Genomic DNA, 17289 nt, shown 5'->3' with positions numbered 1-17289 from the left:
AAGTCTTCATTTATTTCCAAAATTACATCATGGCAGCCATTTCACATGCAGCAAGAAAAAAAAAACAGAATATACTATAGAACTGAATTATGTATAGTAAGTTGATCTTAAATATTATATTACAGAACCATCTACAAAAGATAAAGTATTTTGGTATGAAAAACAAACCACTTGACGAAAGCCAACAAACCAAACCGCTTGAAAATCGCTGGAAAATTCAGCCAGTTATGATAATTATAATTGTGGATCTTCCACTTTCATAGACATACATTAAATTAGGAGACGCAGCTGCCCCGTACCAATATGGTGGCCGGGTTGATACATAAGATTTAACCGCGAGACAATGGAGAGAACACAATGTAGTCTGGTTACAGCTGTAAATGTGTTTTATTCTACTGAGTGGTTGAAGCAAAGAAAAATGTCCTTCATTTTAACTGTCTGTTGCATGAATTATTACTTAAACACAATAAAATGTTTTAATGTGTTTTTGTTATTTAAAATTGCTTAAATAATGGAAATCTTTGAAAAAAAATATATTTTTAGGTGGTGTGTTTGGTAAATTGTTGCCATATGGCAACAATGCATAATCATACCATAGCACCATAAAATCTAATAAAAGGATCCTGGACTCTAATCTTTCTCTAAAAACATCCTTTTATTGAAAACAAGACCAAACAAATCCAGCTTGTACTTATTAGAATGTACGACCCTATATTTACATCTATTAGAAATTAATACAATTTCAATTGGTATTTTGAATGTATGGTAATAACATCATAACAAGAACTCCTGGTCATGTGATGTCATAAAGTATTTGTCCTTTTAAAGTAAAAAACATTTTTTTCTGCAAATAAATAGGAAAACACAGATTTTAGATAACTGCCTCTTAGTAAAATTGAGATAAAGTCATGCAATAGAGGGTTAACTGTTGCAAAGTAGCTACTTACTGGAGGTCAGCCACCACTGACACCCATCTAGCTTGCTCCAGACACTCCAAGGGCTAATCTGTGCCAAGGGCTAATCTGTGGGGGGGTTCAGGGATGGAAGGCAGTGGACCAAACCACTCTGAGGCATTAATAAAAGGGAATGCAATCTGTTTTGCATCTACAACTAAAGTTCTTTTATCATAATATTTCACATTATACTGTTATGTTTACATTAATATATTGGTTTGCTCTGTTTTTCCCAGCAAAGTGGACCCAACATTTTGCCTATGAAAGCACAATTTCAATAAATCTGAAACTATTAAGACAGTAAGAAATAGTTGTCCAGCAAACAGGCTTGAAGGCCAGCTTCATAAACACTGCTGGTACAAATACATACTATGTGTTAATTAGATTAAAAACAGGAGCACAGATAAAATTAAAGAAACTGCAAGAAAGGAACACAAATACTGAAAATTATCATTCCTAATGGCCAGGTCATCCTTAAAGGCTTGGACAATGTAGGATAAATCTGATAGCTCAATTAGACATCCTCTCTGACTGACAGGAATAAAAAGGATAAAAAAAATCATATTTCATTTTGTACTCACAGATATTTTCTGTGCACTTCTGTTTATTTCAGATCAGAAGCTCCAGTGTTCCTCAGCAGAAAGCTTACTGTGAATCCCTGTTAAGGCGTACAACCATCTTTGTGATACGATATTAGCAGAGCGCTGTTGTCATACTGTTGTTGAGCAATGAAACATTTATTTAAGAGACTCTATAAACACGTTTTATCTTAGTAAATGTGATTAGTATGCATGTGGGTTTACTCTCCGAGCTGCCAGCAGAAGAGCTGTTCTATTTGCAGCCACTGTGAAAACACATTGTAGGAGATTCCTTGAAGGGAAGATCTGAGCAGAAACAATGCTTTTCAATCCTTGACACAAAAACCATGATGTAGTAGCTACATATAAGTCTTTCTCTGATAGAAGCCATGCTATGATGTCATTAGTGGGCAGCCGGTTTCATTTTCTTTTGTCCACATGCTGTCTTGAGTATGAGTTAAACAGAAATACGCTACTAAAGCATCTAGTGTTTCCCTTTTGGCAGATCGAATGCAATCCTATTAGTTCTAACTCATTTTTCAAAAGCACCTAAATCTGATTAGTCTTTGCTCTGTGAGCACAACATTGCTATCGTTTCTTATATTTGAAATTCATAATGCCTTTAGATGTCTAGTTTCTCACCAGCTCATAATCTCATAAGCTCAATAATGCACGCATGCTAGTGCTGCGAATTATTGACGAAATTTAATATCATGATATTTGACATTTTACATATTTCACAGCACCAAATGGTATTTTGAGGTTTTTGTTATTTATTGATTAAAGCGGGAACAATTCTATTTAGAGATGCAAATATCAAACTACTTTCATTATTAAATATTCCACTGAATATCACATTGAATATTTGAATAAGCTCAAGATGTTTCACCTTAAAAAACTGAATGTGAAAAAATATTGCTGCTTTTATTATAATTATAGTTGTTGTCATGTCTACTGTTTTGCACTATTGTGTGAATTCAACTCTATTTTTTAAAAATATATTAATTAAATTACAACAATGTAATGAAAAACATCACTGGAAAATAATCATTTTCAAAGCAAGTTGTATTAAAATGCAAATCCATCAATCCTGCCCAATCTGGCAACCCTGATCAGGTAAGTGGCTCTGCTGAAAGCAAAGGAAAACCATCTTTATTACTACTGTCTTAAAAATGAAAACAAGCTAGTATTTAGCTTAATAAACAAACATTTGCTTTACAAAGAGGTAAAAGTGTCAGTTATTCAACTGGCTTTTCAGTTTCTGAATATTTTAATTAGCACATTTATCAATTATTATTGAATATCTGTTGCAGTGCTAATACTGTTGTTGGACATCAACCCTTGTACACTGGCAGATGACATATCACCCAGCACTAATGCATGCTTATCACAGAAGAGGAAGCAAAATGCATTACAATACATAACATGAAGACACTTCAGAAACATAAGGTTATGTGACCATGACGATGCGATAACAGCAGCAAGAGGACATTTAACAGCTCACATTTCATCCTCAATAGGACACAGTCCAGGGCCATGCTGCTACACTGACAGCCAAGAAGGGGTTCAAGATGAGTTTACGTCAAATACACAAATCCTTCATGACAGAAAACGTCAGAGGAAACCACGTTTTAATATAAATACATACAGTGCATCAGAAGCAATCACCACTGACCTTGATTGCTTCTGAATGATTGCCATTTTGTAGGTCATGTCAAAATAATCTTCACTTAGAAAAAGACCCCTAAAGGCACCTTTATTCATGCCTTTTGGGCCTGTAATAAAATCTCTGTGGAAAAGAGAGCATTCTGTATTAATACAGTTCACAATGTGCCCTAAATATCCTTATACCCGCTAAATGGCCAGCTACTCTGACTATCAGCCAAGACAGACATTTACTTTGTTGGACTTCACTGCAAAAATGTGAATCTGCTTTTTTGCTCTGCTCCTCAAGGTTACATCTCTAAATTTATCTAATAGCCCTTTTACTTCCTCTTGAGAAATTAACTTTTGATCTGCACCAAAAAGCTGATCAATTTTGACGTTTATGGCTTGTCCTCTAGAATTATAGTGAAAATCGTTCTTAATTGGTTTTATTTTACCGTTTTTCCTAAATGTTTTCATTTATCCATGAGCACCCATCCTATATTTGTCTATGGTTTTGCTTATTAGCTACTACATGATCATTTTCTACTGTTTTCTGTGACTGTTTTTGTGAGTTTGTTTCGTTTGTTTTTCCCCCCCTTTCCTTCTTAATTATTCATCTTTCTGTGATCATAACTTTTACCTGTTAAGTGCAACAATATATGCCCCAATTCTTACATGATCACCTAAATGCAATTATGATTTTCCACAGTTAGTCTGCAACAAGCAGAATGTGAATTGGGTGCGTTTTGTTGAGGCAAGTAAAGTAAATGTAAATAAAAGAAAGCAGTAAATGCATTCACTGAGACGTCATGGGACTCGGAAAACAAACGCACAAAAAAAGCAGTTGTAACTTACTTGGTGCTCTTGCATGTTTAGAGGGCAGAGTATTGTTTATTTATTTGTTAGCTATGTAGCTAATTCCAACATGTACAACAGCAAAATGAGAGTTTTTTGCTTATATTTTCACTTTAGTGAAAAATGTAGATTTGTAAGATAGCTATCTGGTCACTACCCAGACAGTGAGCATATATCGATCCGCTAGCTTAATAAGGTCAGCACCCCACTGACTGTTTGCCACTGCTGGTCCACCCTCGGACCAACCAGATCACTGTCCTGCAAACAAGCTCTAACTAGTTTTAAATCTTCTTAAAACAGGTTTTAAATGCACAGAGACTTTTATTTTGGAAAATAAACTTAGACAGAGAAAAATAATGACTAGGCCTGATATAAAATAATTTTATAGAAAGTGTTGTTGCTGACACTGTGCTAGATTAAAACAAATTTCCTAAACAAATTTACAAAATATACTTAAAGAAAGGAAGTAAAAATGAGTAAACTGGACTGTAAATGGAAAATGAGTGATGAAAAGTGGAATTTTGTCTATGACTCTGTGTAACCACCGATGGGCCGCCCAGAAAACGCTGAGCAAAACACCAATGGACCGCCAACTTTGCCATCAGCGGTCCACTATCCTTTTGCTATCAAGGTTCTAGCCTGTGCTTTAATAGTTGCATACAATGAACAAGAAAAAAAATTAAATTGTTGATCACAATTATTAATCTAATTATTTGTCAGCTAAAATTCATGATCATGACTGAGATAAAGCACAACAGAAACAAAAAAGCTCCTGCTGCAACACTAAAAATCTAAAGTAAACTACCGAAATCTTCAAATCACCACTCATTAAATTTTAAACCATAGGCTGAACAACTATTGTTAAATGCTGAACAATGCTAAGGAAAGTATAGCCTATTATGCTAGTGCTAGCTTAGCAGTCTAACAGCCTAGCTCAACACACCACGTTAGACTGTCTTTGGCCCAATCCCATTTCTTCTTTTTCCCCCTACCCCTTGTTTTCGAATGTCACCCTAACCCCCTGGAACTGAGTTACAAGGGATAGTGGTTGAAATCTTGCCGTACGAAATGGGACCCTCAAACTAAAAAAAGAACATTTCTTCATTAACAGGCTATTAGCACTGCTCTGTAGGCGACCCTGCCCGTCTGCAGTGACAGCAGAGGAGGGTAAAGTTCAGCTCCTCACTGCTGGGCTTTAGTTACATTTAGGGCATCATATTCCTTCAAAGAGGGGGGCAATTATTTATTATCACCCATCGCTAATTCTTTGGTGATATGAAGCTGAAGTCAGCTATTCGCCAGCTTCTTGTTCGAACTGAAATGGTTCAGCAGTTACATTCTGCCGCTTCAGGCCCCAGAACTCCTGGACTATTTAAGGTGGAACGGGAAAGTTAGCTAGCTAGCTACCAAGACATTAGAATGCTAATAGCGATTTTTAATGCTTGTTATGAAGAAAACGAATATAATACATTGAAGTGACATTAAACTAAGACAATACAATGGTTATCGTAATTTTTTAACAGAGAAATTTCTCACATTTGTGGGTTTCTTTGGTCGCTCGTGCAGCCATCTTGCCAGATTTTCTTCATAACACTCCGTTTGGAGTGTGTCTCTGAAAAACCTCAGTTTGGAAGGCCATGTAGCCCCAACACTTCGCCCTACCCCTCTATCTCAACAAAAATTGGGACACCCTACGCCTAGACGTGAACAAGCAAAGGGCTAATTGGTAGGGGCAAGGGGTGAAATGGGATTGGGCCTTTGTGTCACTCCACCACCACTCACTCGACTTCACTCACTCCGATTTGAGACTCTATCCTCTGAACTAGTGGATATCAAACCTGTTGTACTGTATGAAACTGTTTTATCTGCTTGCTAAGCTAATGCTAGCTTTGCTAGCAAGCACAGTAAAATGTAACAAGATTAGTGTAGCTAACTGCTCAAATGATTCACTGCCTTGAACTTCAGTCTTTACTACTGCTAGGACATTTCTGCACATCTTTAGAAGAAAAATGTGAAATATAAATTTGACACTGTCATAATTTTAAATAGCACAAGAATTTATTATTATTTTAGCTAACCGTTAACTAAATCTCAAACATGAGGTGAGCTTAGTGTGAGTTTTCTCTACCTATAAGTTTACAGTTGCCTTGTAATCCTTTCATTAGCATATGTTAGTAGGCTATATTAGACAGTGATAGGTTCAAGCTAAGCTGCTACACAACATGCCATGTTTTTTTGTATGTATTGAGAAATTCTGTGTTTTCAATGGAAAAATGTGAACTATATGCTGTGTGTGCTAAGGTAACACATTTGACACAAATACCACTCTACATAATCATAAACCATTCAAACCATTCATAATCATTAACCACTCAAAAACATGGTTTTTGACCAGAGGCAGGAGGTCTTAGATCAAGGACCACAGCTGTACAATTCAATCAGGGGTCTCAAGCCAGGCCTACAAATCATGCCAAGAGTTTATTCCCAACACTGTAAACAACATTTCATTAACTCTACAAATCAACAGCCCTCTTCGTCATTAGCCCGCAGGCTGGGCAGACTGGCACAGCATCCACCAAATGCCTCCTTTTAGATCTCTCATTCAGCCAAATGAGGACCATTACATCTTCCTATTGCCACAGAGGCCAGTAGAGATCTGCTACTTGGCAACAATCATTTAAAAAGCTCTACATCTTCTTCACACAACCACTTATAATGTCACATAAACATTGCAGGATCTAATTGGAATTTAACCGTGCTTCCCTTTCCCACCATTAAAGGCTGAAGTGCTCCTGAAGGATGTTTCCAAATGAAATGGAACATAACTTCTCCTCTCTGCTCTTTAGCGGTATGTGTGTGAGTGTGTTTTGACTAAGGCGAGAAAGCGGAGAACCGTAAACCACAGCAGTCACATTTTCTGGACACGTTTTTGCACATTTCTGTTTGTTTTAGTCAAGTGCCAGATGGCCATGAAGTATCAAATCCATATGCATTAAATCTGCTTCAGTGTTTAAGAGGCACGGACTACCATCCATTTCTTTGAAGCCCTGAAACCAGCAAGCTGATTACTGCGGCCTGTCCAAAGTCACACATTGCTGAAACTGGAAACAGCAAAAACCTAATTATATACAACAGTAGGGATGTAACGATACAATCATACCACGATTCCATTTGATTCACTATACTGGGTTGACAATTCAATACTGTCATTCGATACTGACACGAATTTGTACTAAATCTAAAAAACTAATGACGACTGTACCTATGTTGTTGCACAATTTATTAACTTATTACACCAGAGATGTAGTCGGGCGTATACTACAGATGCAACAATATGCAAAGTTCAAATTCAGAGGTGTCTCAATACAGCGGAAAAAAAGGAGCGCTTGAATATGTGCCCTGTGTTCTTATGCTAAAATTACTATGTTCATGCTTCCATCATGTGCACAGGTTTCATGCATGTAACGATACACACATTTCAGGTTCAACATGATTTTCAATTCTGAGGTCAAGACTCAATTAGACTTAATAATAATTTATGTATAAAATATTCAAATTGATTCAACAGAGCTGTAATTCTGTACTACGCAGGGCTGGGTATCCCAAATGCATCTTAGCACAAAGATTATTAAATGGTTGAGTGAGCATCACAATGAACACTCTCTTTATCAGTTAAGATAATCTTAACACTAAGATGCTTCTGGGAAACTGGGCGCTGCTTGGTTTGGCTCAGATAAATAAAAGTTCTCCAAAAGATTTTTTTTCAGTAATTGCTATGCTGCCCTCTAACAATCACAACTTCTACAATTTGTAAGCTCATCAGAAAAAAGACCACTCACTTGAGCATGTGTGTGTGTGTGTGCATGGCATAAGCCCCGCCCCCTCTCTGCCCACCTTACTCTGATAGGCTGCACCCAGATTCCTAGTTTTGATCCCAGACAGTGTCCTTCATGAAAAACGATAAATGAAAGATGCTAAGGGACATATCAAATTTAATTTTTTGATGTGAGTGATATTGTTCTACTCTTACCGTACATGCAAGTATACACCGCATTTGGGATGAGGCATATTTGTCCATCATCAACAACAGTCGACTACACTGCCCTATCGCCCAGAGCTAGTATCAAATAACTAATTCACAAACTCTGTTTTTGGGCTAAAAGGTATGAGGTGAGAGTTCGGACTCTTTTTTCAGTCCCGCTCCCGCAAGATTTCAACTCACTCCCACCCACTCCTGCAGTAAATCAGAATTATTTGTCCCGCTCCCACAATTTGACCTACATGAGATAATAATACAGACCTCTAATATACGATATGGCTACGCCAATAATGTCAGCAGAAGTGAAAACAGACGATTAAAATAATATTTTATTATTATTTTTTTACAGACTTTGACGCATTTCTTTGTGCAAATTTAAAGCCATGTCATCTACTATGGATCTGTGCTCAGAGTTTAAAGATCCAGGGACCCTAAATCTGTGTTTTCTTTCTTATTAGGTTAATCTTGTTCTTGCAGGCAAACAGTAAATATTTAATAAGTATACCCATTGAATAATGTTTCAAAAACCAATAAACGACCAATATATTTCACCAGATTTCTCTCCTATTGATGTAAACTGGGCAGTCCTAATCTTGGGCAATGCATCGGTAAGATTTTTTCTCTTACCACCCACAAGACTGATGTCTATTGCCCCGCCCACACAAAACAGTTTCAGAGTCAGTGATCCTGTTTACACCTGGTCACTTCATGTGACTAGTATCTGGGTTGTATCCTGATTAGGTTTTAGCCACAAGTGGTTTGAGTGATCGGATTTGTATCTGTTTTAAAGGCCACTTAGGTGCATTTACACTTGCATTTTTATGTGGCTTGACTGTATCCAGATACAATTCTGATACTCAAGACGCATAAAGTGACCAGGTGTAAACCAGGTCATAAAAACTTGGCGAGCTAAGGCTAACCCAGCATAACCAAAAGCTAGCAAGCTAGACCACCTGTCTCTCTAGCTGGCGGTCACCCATTCATACATTTCTTCCACACAAACATTGTCCTTCATTGACGTATTGCTCTGTCTGTCCATTTGTTCGTCCCTGCGTCATTCTGTCATGCGTTGCTTCATCTGTCCATTTGTTTGTTTATTTGTCTGTCTGCAGATCTGTTTGTTTTTGCCTTTTACGTCCGGTTACCATCACATAAAAGCTGGATAACGATCTGAATTCTGTACGAGTGGCGGAGCAGGTAATCTTGAAAGAGAACTGTCAAACAAGCTGCTCATTAGCCACGCCCACACAGTTCTCAGAGAGGTCTGATCAGCGGTTTTTAGCCATGTTTTATTAAATTTATCTCTTACATTTTTCATTCAAGTGTGTCTGATGTTTAATAGATCATTCAAGTATCATACAAACATTTTTAATATTTTACTCTGCAGGACTTTAACATCATACAGTAACAGTAAGATGCTGAACAAAGTTACTGTGTCCGGTCACTGATGAGTCCAGTGTGTGATAGCCTGAAGCCCAAAGATTCCTGTACTTTTTTTATTATTCATATAAGCTTGAGCCGAATGAAGATAGTAGTTTCCATCTATCATGACTGTCAATCAAGTTGAATGATATAAATATCTGAAAATATGCTGCCCACAGCTTTAAAATGCACAAAAGTATTTTCATCCACACCTATAGATACCACCACATTCAAGTCTTCAACCAGCAGTCAGTCACAGACATCTGATGTGATTTCATGTAAAAATATACCGATTGCGACTGAAAACTCCTGAGAATGTTACTTCTGATAAACAAAGAGTTCTGGGATGAGTAAGAAGCTGGTGTAGCCTACTAGCAGGACACCATGATTAACTTTGGGCATGTTTGCCAACACCAGCTCTGCAAAAGAAGGAGCTTTTCAGCAGTTCAGTAGGCTACTTAAAAATTAAATGAACTAGTCTTGTAAAAGATCGACATGGACATAAGGCAAAAAAAATTCTAAACTGAAAACTTCCACAAAGAACAGGGCTGTCACACTTTCAAAAAGGTCTGTAAATAAATACATTCTCATTGTATGTTGCCTCCTTCCAGAAACTAATGGAAGACAGAGAGGAGAATAGGGCGCCTTCATCTGCTCACTGACTATCTTCAATACAGAGACAGCTCCTACGTGAGTTCATGGATCCGGCTGACTCACTGTCACGGCAATGCAAACCCATGTCAGAGCAAGAAGAAAGAAAAAATCTCCAGTGTTGTACAGTGAACTGGATGCATTACCTAAATGCAGTTGTGCATGTTTCTATATCTAAAGCACAGATCTTGCCCTACATACTATATACATATGACACACATATGAGTCTACACTGTCAAAATAAAGGTTCTGTGCAGGTACATTTTTGTTCATCAAGGTACAAACTATGTAAATGTTCCCTCAAAGGCACAGCAGTGGTTTTAAAGTCCAACTGTGTACATTAGATATATTTTTCTCAGACAAAAGTACATATTTGTACTTTTTCATAACCTAATGTTTTAAAACAGAAAAATAAAACCAAGGCAGTCAAGACGAGGGTGTGTGGAGTCGACACAAGTAAAAAAATAACTGCAATAGAATCTGGTACAATTATTGTCCTGGATTAAGAGAAATAAAGATGTATCCCTGATGGTTCCACCACAGTGACAGTTTAATATTTTTTTTTCTGAGAGTGTACATGTTCTGAGCTGGTGTATATTTATAGTAATAAATTAAGTTATTATTCATAATAATCAATGTAAACAAATATTCCGCCAAGAAATGTAGTTCCTTTAGAGTATGGTATCGTTGCCAAGCAACCACAGACTGCTGAATCAGGAGAAGAACATTTGGTTGCCCATCACTGTATTGTAGCCTTCTTCTGCTGATGCTATGTTGTGGTCATTTCGTGATCTTTTTATCTTTTTTGTCCTATAATAATGAACATATCATAACACAGCACTTTTTAATGCAAAAACCTTCATTTATAAGTACTTTTTGGTCACCAAATTACCACCGCAAGTCTTATATAGTTTGGGATTCAATCTGGATTTGATGCTACTTCTGTGTAATACATTCAAGTGACATTCTTTAGACTTTTATATTGCAGTTTTACAGTAAATCCTATTGTAACTACTTTGATTCAAGCCTGTAATATTAATGATGGAATTGTCTAGGCTGTTAGCTATCTTTTAGCCTGTTAGCTAGCTGACAAGCCGAGTTCTACTTCTAGAAAACAAGTCTCCAGCCCCTCAGTTTAAACAGAAAACAGGTTCTTACTTCACCAATATACTCGGTGATCCATGCGAGCAGCATTAGAGTCAAAGTTTACTACATTAACAGCACAAGGATTTTTTGTGGTGCAGTAATCCTGTTCAGTTGTTGTGAGGTGCTCATAGGTGAGCATATATTGTGTATTTTACAGCGGCTTCAACGAAGGCTCAGCCAATCAGATTTTAGGACCAGATCTATTTGTCTTAATAATTAATTAATTAATAAATAATTAATAGAATGTCCACTCTTCACTGTGCGTTGTCACATCTTTGTACTGCAATATCACAACATCATGAAGCGTTGATACTCATCCATCCCAGAATGCTATGCAATTTAATTTTTGACGTAAGCACAGATTGGTTAATTCTAGTGGTAAATAAATGTGTATATTTAAATGTTTTTTAAAAATGATCTCATCAAACATGAGGAGTGATGTATAATGAAAGATAAAGGAAGTCTATAGATACTTTTCCAAAAAAAAACTGATGTCCATTAAGAATATATTAGAGGCGAGCAATATGACAATATTTAACGTTATTGTGATGAATTGTCACATTATGTCACAACACGCTTTTCTGAGCATATTGTGGATATAATGGCACTGAATCAGAGCTTTTTACATTACAAAGAGAGCCCAATTAGACCTGTTTAACTGAAGCGGTCCGTGAAATGTTACATAAAAACAACTGCATTCATAGTTTCTCATAGCATTTTGTGTTTGCTCTAATTTACCTTTTAAAAAATTAATTACATAAATATCGCGATGCATACTGTATATCGTGAAAATGTTTATAAGTATCGCGATGTGATATTGTTGCCATATCGCCCATCTCCAGATCATTTGAAACTACTATTTTTTGTTATGCTCATGTTTTCCCGTCACCCACAATGACTCACAATAGCCGGAGCGTCCAAAAGCCTAAGGGGTCAGCTGAAAATCAATATATAGAAAGGAAATGCGAAGCGGGATTGCTGACAAAAGCAGATGCTGATTCGATGTAATTGGTGGCTACATGTAGCCTAGCCTCCGCATTAGCTAATGCATTCCTATACAAACAGGCTAATGAACTGAACTGGTAACAGTAACGCTGTGTACCTGGCGAAACTGAGCCAGAACGGACAGTATGGAGCAATACTGCAAATGAAGTGGCCTAACCAGCCCACTACATCCACTACTCGCAAGGTGAGTGTCCATTTAAGAGCCACTGGGACGCCAGAAGTCTAACCGTGTTGTGAAACAAAACGTTGTTCAGAAACATTTCAGCACTGTTCGGCTCCATATCCATATAGCAGCATCACATGACTCGACATTGAGCACGTTGCTCGTCTGCTGCCTTTTGTACTGAGGTGAGGACACAAGACACTGGAAAACAAATGCTAACACGAGCCACGGTTTAAGGAGAGAAAGTGAGTAAAGTATTAAATAAAGTAAGCTACAGAAAAGAGAGAGAGCATAAACCTACCGTTTTCTCCCCCTGCAGCCTTCTCTGTTGTTGTGGTAGATGCTCGCAGTTGGCTGCTGACCCATGTACTGAAGTGAGGTGCATTTTTTTCCCACCTGTTTTCAGACAAACTCCGCCTCCTGCGCTAGGATTGGCTAGTAGTTCGTACTCAAAACCAGTCTGCCGCGACGAGTCTGAGCTACAACCAATCCTAGAGCAGACAACTAGAACGCACACGCGCAGGAGGCAGGATTTAACGAGCCAATCCCTGAAGCAAAGGCGGGACTTGTAGGAATACGGGTGGAATAAAAATAACGCTGCAGGGGCGGGAGAGGTAGCAGTCCGATCAGCGCCCCCCAATGCAGATCGAAGCTAATGATCCTGGGTGGGAGCGCCATGATTGTGTTAGCCTACTAGTCTATTTTTTCTTTCTTTCTTTTAGGATTGAAACTGTAGATTCACATTTACTATTGAAGTCAATTCAGATGCATCAAAAGTTTGAATGTCTAGAAATTACTTCATACTGAAATCCAAATACACTATATGGCCAAAAGTATGTGGACGCCTGGCCCCACACCTATATGAGCTTTTTGGACACCCCATTCCAAAGCCATGGGCATAAATATGGAGTTGGCAAAACCTGTTATTGCTCCTAGATGTTTCCATTTCACAATACCAGCACTTACAGTTGGGGCAGTTCTAGCAGGCCAGAAATTTCATGAACTGACTTGTGGTAAAGGTGGCATCCAATGACAGTGCCACGTTTAAAGTCACTGAGCTCTTCAGTACAACCCATTCAACTGCCAGTGTGTGTTCAGGAAGATTGCAAGGCTATGTGCTTGACTTTATACACCTGTTAGCAATGGCTGAAACACCTGAACTCAATAATTAGGAGTACTTTTGGCCATATAGTGCAACTACCACCAATATCGATTGAAATACAAAAGTTTAAACAGGCTGAGTATTGTGAAGTAATTATGAGTTTTCATATATGTTTTAGGGAGGAGAACATAATTTGAACAGCTATAATATCCACATAAATTATGAATTATGTGTCTTTGATTATGAACCCAGGCATTCAAGAGCAATTCAAACGTGACCACATTTCAGAAATGTATTTTTATTGATCAATGCATAAGCAGTATAATATAAGAAATAATTCATCTAACCAGCCTGAAAGGCAGGACATCTCAGTGGTCCTGCTAAACAGGACAAAAAAGAGCCACCTACAATAATCAAGAAAATAAAAGAGCATCTGCAAAAATTACAAACAAGAAAAAATCATACACAAGCAAAAGGTATATGAAATCAAGTTAAAAGTATACAGCAAAACAAAGAACAAAGAAAAAAATATATCATATTTTCCCTTTTTGTTTTGCACACCAGGTGCATATTTATATAAAGCTTTTTAAAAGATTCATGTGTTACAAGTGTAATGTGCAGAGTAGCAACACTGGATTATTGCAAATTGAGTACAAAAGAATATGAATAAATGATCACGAACATCTCTCCATGGACAGAAACTGGGAAATATCTGAAGTTTTGCGAGGGGTGTGTATAAAAAGGCTGCATGGCTAATTTAATTTTAACCGAATGGTGACGTCAGACGTCAATCATCATCGTCGTCGTAAAATCTGTTCCGTTTGATTTGTTCCTCTACAGTCAACGATTCCGGTTCCTCTCCCCACAGGCAGCTGGCCTCAGCCAGCAAGCTGGCATCTTTGGTGTCAGAATTATCGAACATCTCCTTGTTCCTCTCCTCCGCAGTTTGCTTGTCCGCCACCTCTCTTGTCTCCATTCCAAAATCCATAAGATCGTCCAGCAGAGAGACTGCTGATTTTGTGCTGATTTCTTTGGTGTGAAAGTCCTCCTTAAAGTCCAGCAGCAACCCTGAACTTTCCCCAAAGCCTGCAAATATGTCATCCAGGAACTGGGAGGCGCTGAACTTTGTCTCCTCAGCTGAAACCTCCCTAGACATATCTTTGCCACACTGATGCTCTTGTTTTGTGTCTGGCTTGGCACTTGGAAGTAGACAAGCTTCGTCCTGGTGCGGTAATTGTAAAATGTCACCGTGCCTTATCTCTTTGGTGTTGATGTCCTCTTTGATGGTTACCTGAGTAGAGGGTGGTGCAGATGATCTGAGGTCTAGTAGATTTGGCTCTGCTTTAATGTCATCCAAACCCACCCACGTGACAGCACTGTCAAATAACAGGTTACTGTTGTTGTTGTTGTTGTTGTTGTTGTTGTTGCTGTTTACATTTCCATTGGCTGCCTCATGGTCTGGAGTTCCACTGTCTATCATAGTCACCTTTACAGCGTCAGCTTCTCCATTTCCTTCACTTCCCTTCAAGTTCTCACTTCCGTTTTCTTGCACATTTTCCACATTCTCAGTCTCTTCATTTAGTTTCACACAATCAACTTTTTCCTCGATTACCTCCTCCTTTTCTTCGATCTTCTGCTCCAAGCCTGTCTCTCCATTCATTTCAGAAACCTCTTTCTCTTCTTTCATTTCTCCTTCACCTTCTGCTTCCTCTACCTTTTCTGCCATACCATCGGATGCCTCTGGTGCTGGACTGACAGCTTCTGTAACTTCAGTTTGGATCGGATGAGCTGCTGTTGGTTGCTCTGAGACCTCCTCTTCAGGTTTGGTTGACTCTGCTGGGGTTATCACAGGGTCACCACCATTTTCCTTGTGTCTTCTCTCTATTTGATTTTCATTAGCCATGCCAGATTTTGTTGGTGATGTCCTCTCTCTAAGTGGTCGCTCTTTATTTATGACTTGTGGCACAGGCTCCTCTTTAGGAGGCCAGGTAGGCTTGATGACTTTTACTTCTTCCTCCAGGCTAAAACTCTTCTTTTGGGCCTCGCTTTGGGTTTGAGGTGGCCAAACAATTGCTATCTTACTTGTTGGCTTTTTGGCATTATCATCCAACTTCCTTGAGTCTTCCTCAGCTGGGAATAAGTCATTTTCTTTTGAGATGTGTGCTTTTGTTTCATCTTTGACTGGAGGAACACTTTTAACATGAGCTTTTTCTGAGGTGTTCTTCTGATTTTTTGTGCTCCAAAGCTCCCTGTGGGGCTTTTCCCCAAATCCCTCATCATAGTTTCCTTTGGACTTGAAGAGCTGTTTGTAGTGGGGTTTGCAGTACATTCGTCCATGGAGAGAAGCATAGTTTCCCAGGCTGGTGGAGAGGAATAGTCAGTCAAAGCCTGGTTCAAAATGCTGTACATTTATTCTCTTTAAAAATATGATGAATATCCTGCATATCTTAAGTGATGTATCGGTATTAAATAAAATATACTAATTTTATCCTTAGCATTTTTTCGTTATGGTCAATTTAAGTTGTAGGGGAATGTTTAAGTCATAAATATAGGTTTCTAGTAGGGATGTGCACTCTTTTAATATTGATATTTGAATATCTTTAAGAGTTAATGAATAGATATTTGAAAACAACCACCAAAAAAACTCTAGCACTACACTGAGGAATACATTTAAAAAAATGGCTTTATAACTCAAAATTGCCAAGTGAAATCAGTAGGTTTTTCTGTTGGATGAGTAAAAGAGGCTGCATCTTCAGATGAGCTAATCAGTTAACACTACACACAACCTATACAACATGGATAGATGCTCATGAGGACTCTTTGTCTTCTACACAAGGCATTTTCTCCTCAGTGGATGATGTCCCACTTTGTTAGTTTATCATTGAAATATATCTCATTATATCTCATCAATATATCATTATTTCTAGACCTAGCTAGCACTTCATTAGCAATACAGGTTTGCTACTTCTTAATTATGTCCTTAACAAACCATCCAGCACGCTTATATTGAGGCACTTATGCTTTGATGTAGCAAAGTGTAATATAATATACATACTTTCTCACAAATATGAACAAAACCATCACATTTTATGCAACAAATACCCAAATAGCGTTTTCAGGATTAACTGAGTACCCGAGTATCTGTGCACACCTCTACTTTCTAAATATCATCACTGTCCAAGGGAAAATAAGTATCTCCAAAATAGTAACTTTACAGGAGAGGTATTCAATGCAAGTTAACGTAAAAAGATTTAATTACAAGCAACTTTGAAACATTTATATTTATCTATTAACCATGAACTTTTCACAATATAAAGGACAGCTGTCATGCTAATGCTATTATGTAGAAAAGTAAAAACAGAGAAAGAATGGAGACATGTTTTTCTTTGGACAGCGATATATGTTAGGTATTTAAGTAAACAGCTATACTAATTTACCTGAGTTGGCTGTTACAGTGGGCACACCTGAAACAGGTTTTATGAAAGTTTTGTTTGTCCGCTACGAGAGACTCCATGGGATACACCCTCTTCCGACATGCCCGACACAGTTCGGACTCTGGCACTCTTATTTTCTGTAAAAGAGAAAGTAAAATGACATTTGTCAATGACATTTATCAGAACAGTAATATGAAAGCAATTTTTCTTGCAAAAAAACACGCAAAAACAGTCAGCGATCATGTTAATAGCACAACAGACAAACAATAAAAATAAGGAAAATATGTAAAAACA

General features: G+C 37.8%; 2 protein-coding genes across 4 annotated transcripts in view; both read right to left on the bottom strand.

Moving 5' to 3' along the window:
• The window catches only part of b3galt1a (UDP-Gal:betaGlcNAc beta 1,3-galactosyltransferase, polypeptide 1a), a 37449-nt gene extending 24633 nt beyond the window's left edge, over nt 1-12816 (bottom strand). Inside the window, exon 1 of the mRNA XM_036569958.1 lies at nt 12761-12816. The gene's annotated coding sequence lies outside the window, so the exon portion shown is untranslated. The remainder of the gene's footprint in view (nt 1-12760) is intronic.
• A 2790-nt stretch (nt 12817-15606) lies between these two features.
• Nucleotides 15607-17289, bottom strand: part of xirp2a (xin actin binding repeat containing 2a) — a 44717-nt gene continuing 43034 nt past the window's right edge. For all 3 annotated transcript variants that reach the window (XM_036569955.1, XM_036569956.1, XM_036569957.1), the window contains 2 exons: nt 16999-17132; nt 15607-15921 (listed from right to left, as the gene is read on the bottom strand). In XM_036569955.1, the coding sequence (XP_036425848.1) occupies nt 17038-17132 (95 nt within the window). In that variant the 3' untranslated portion in view covers nt 15607-15921; nt 16999-17037. The remainder of the gene's footprint in view (nt 15922-16998; nt 17133-17289) is intronic.

This window comes from Colossoma macropomum, unplaced genomic scaffold (genome assembly GCF_904425465.1).
Source record: "Colossoma macropomum unplaced genomic scaffold, Colossoma_macropomum, whole genome shotgun sequence".
In the NCBI taxonomy this organism is placed as follows: Eukaryota; Metazoa; Chordata; class Actinopteri; order Characiformes; family Serrasalmidae; genus Colossoma; species Colossoma macropomum.
This window is presented reverse-complemented; position numbering and strand designations above follow the sequence as displayed.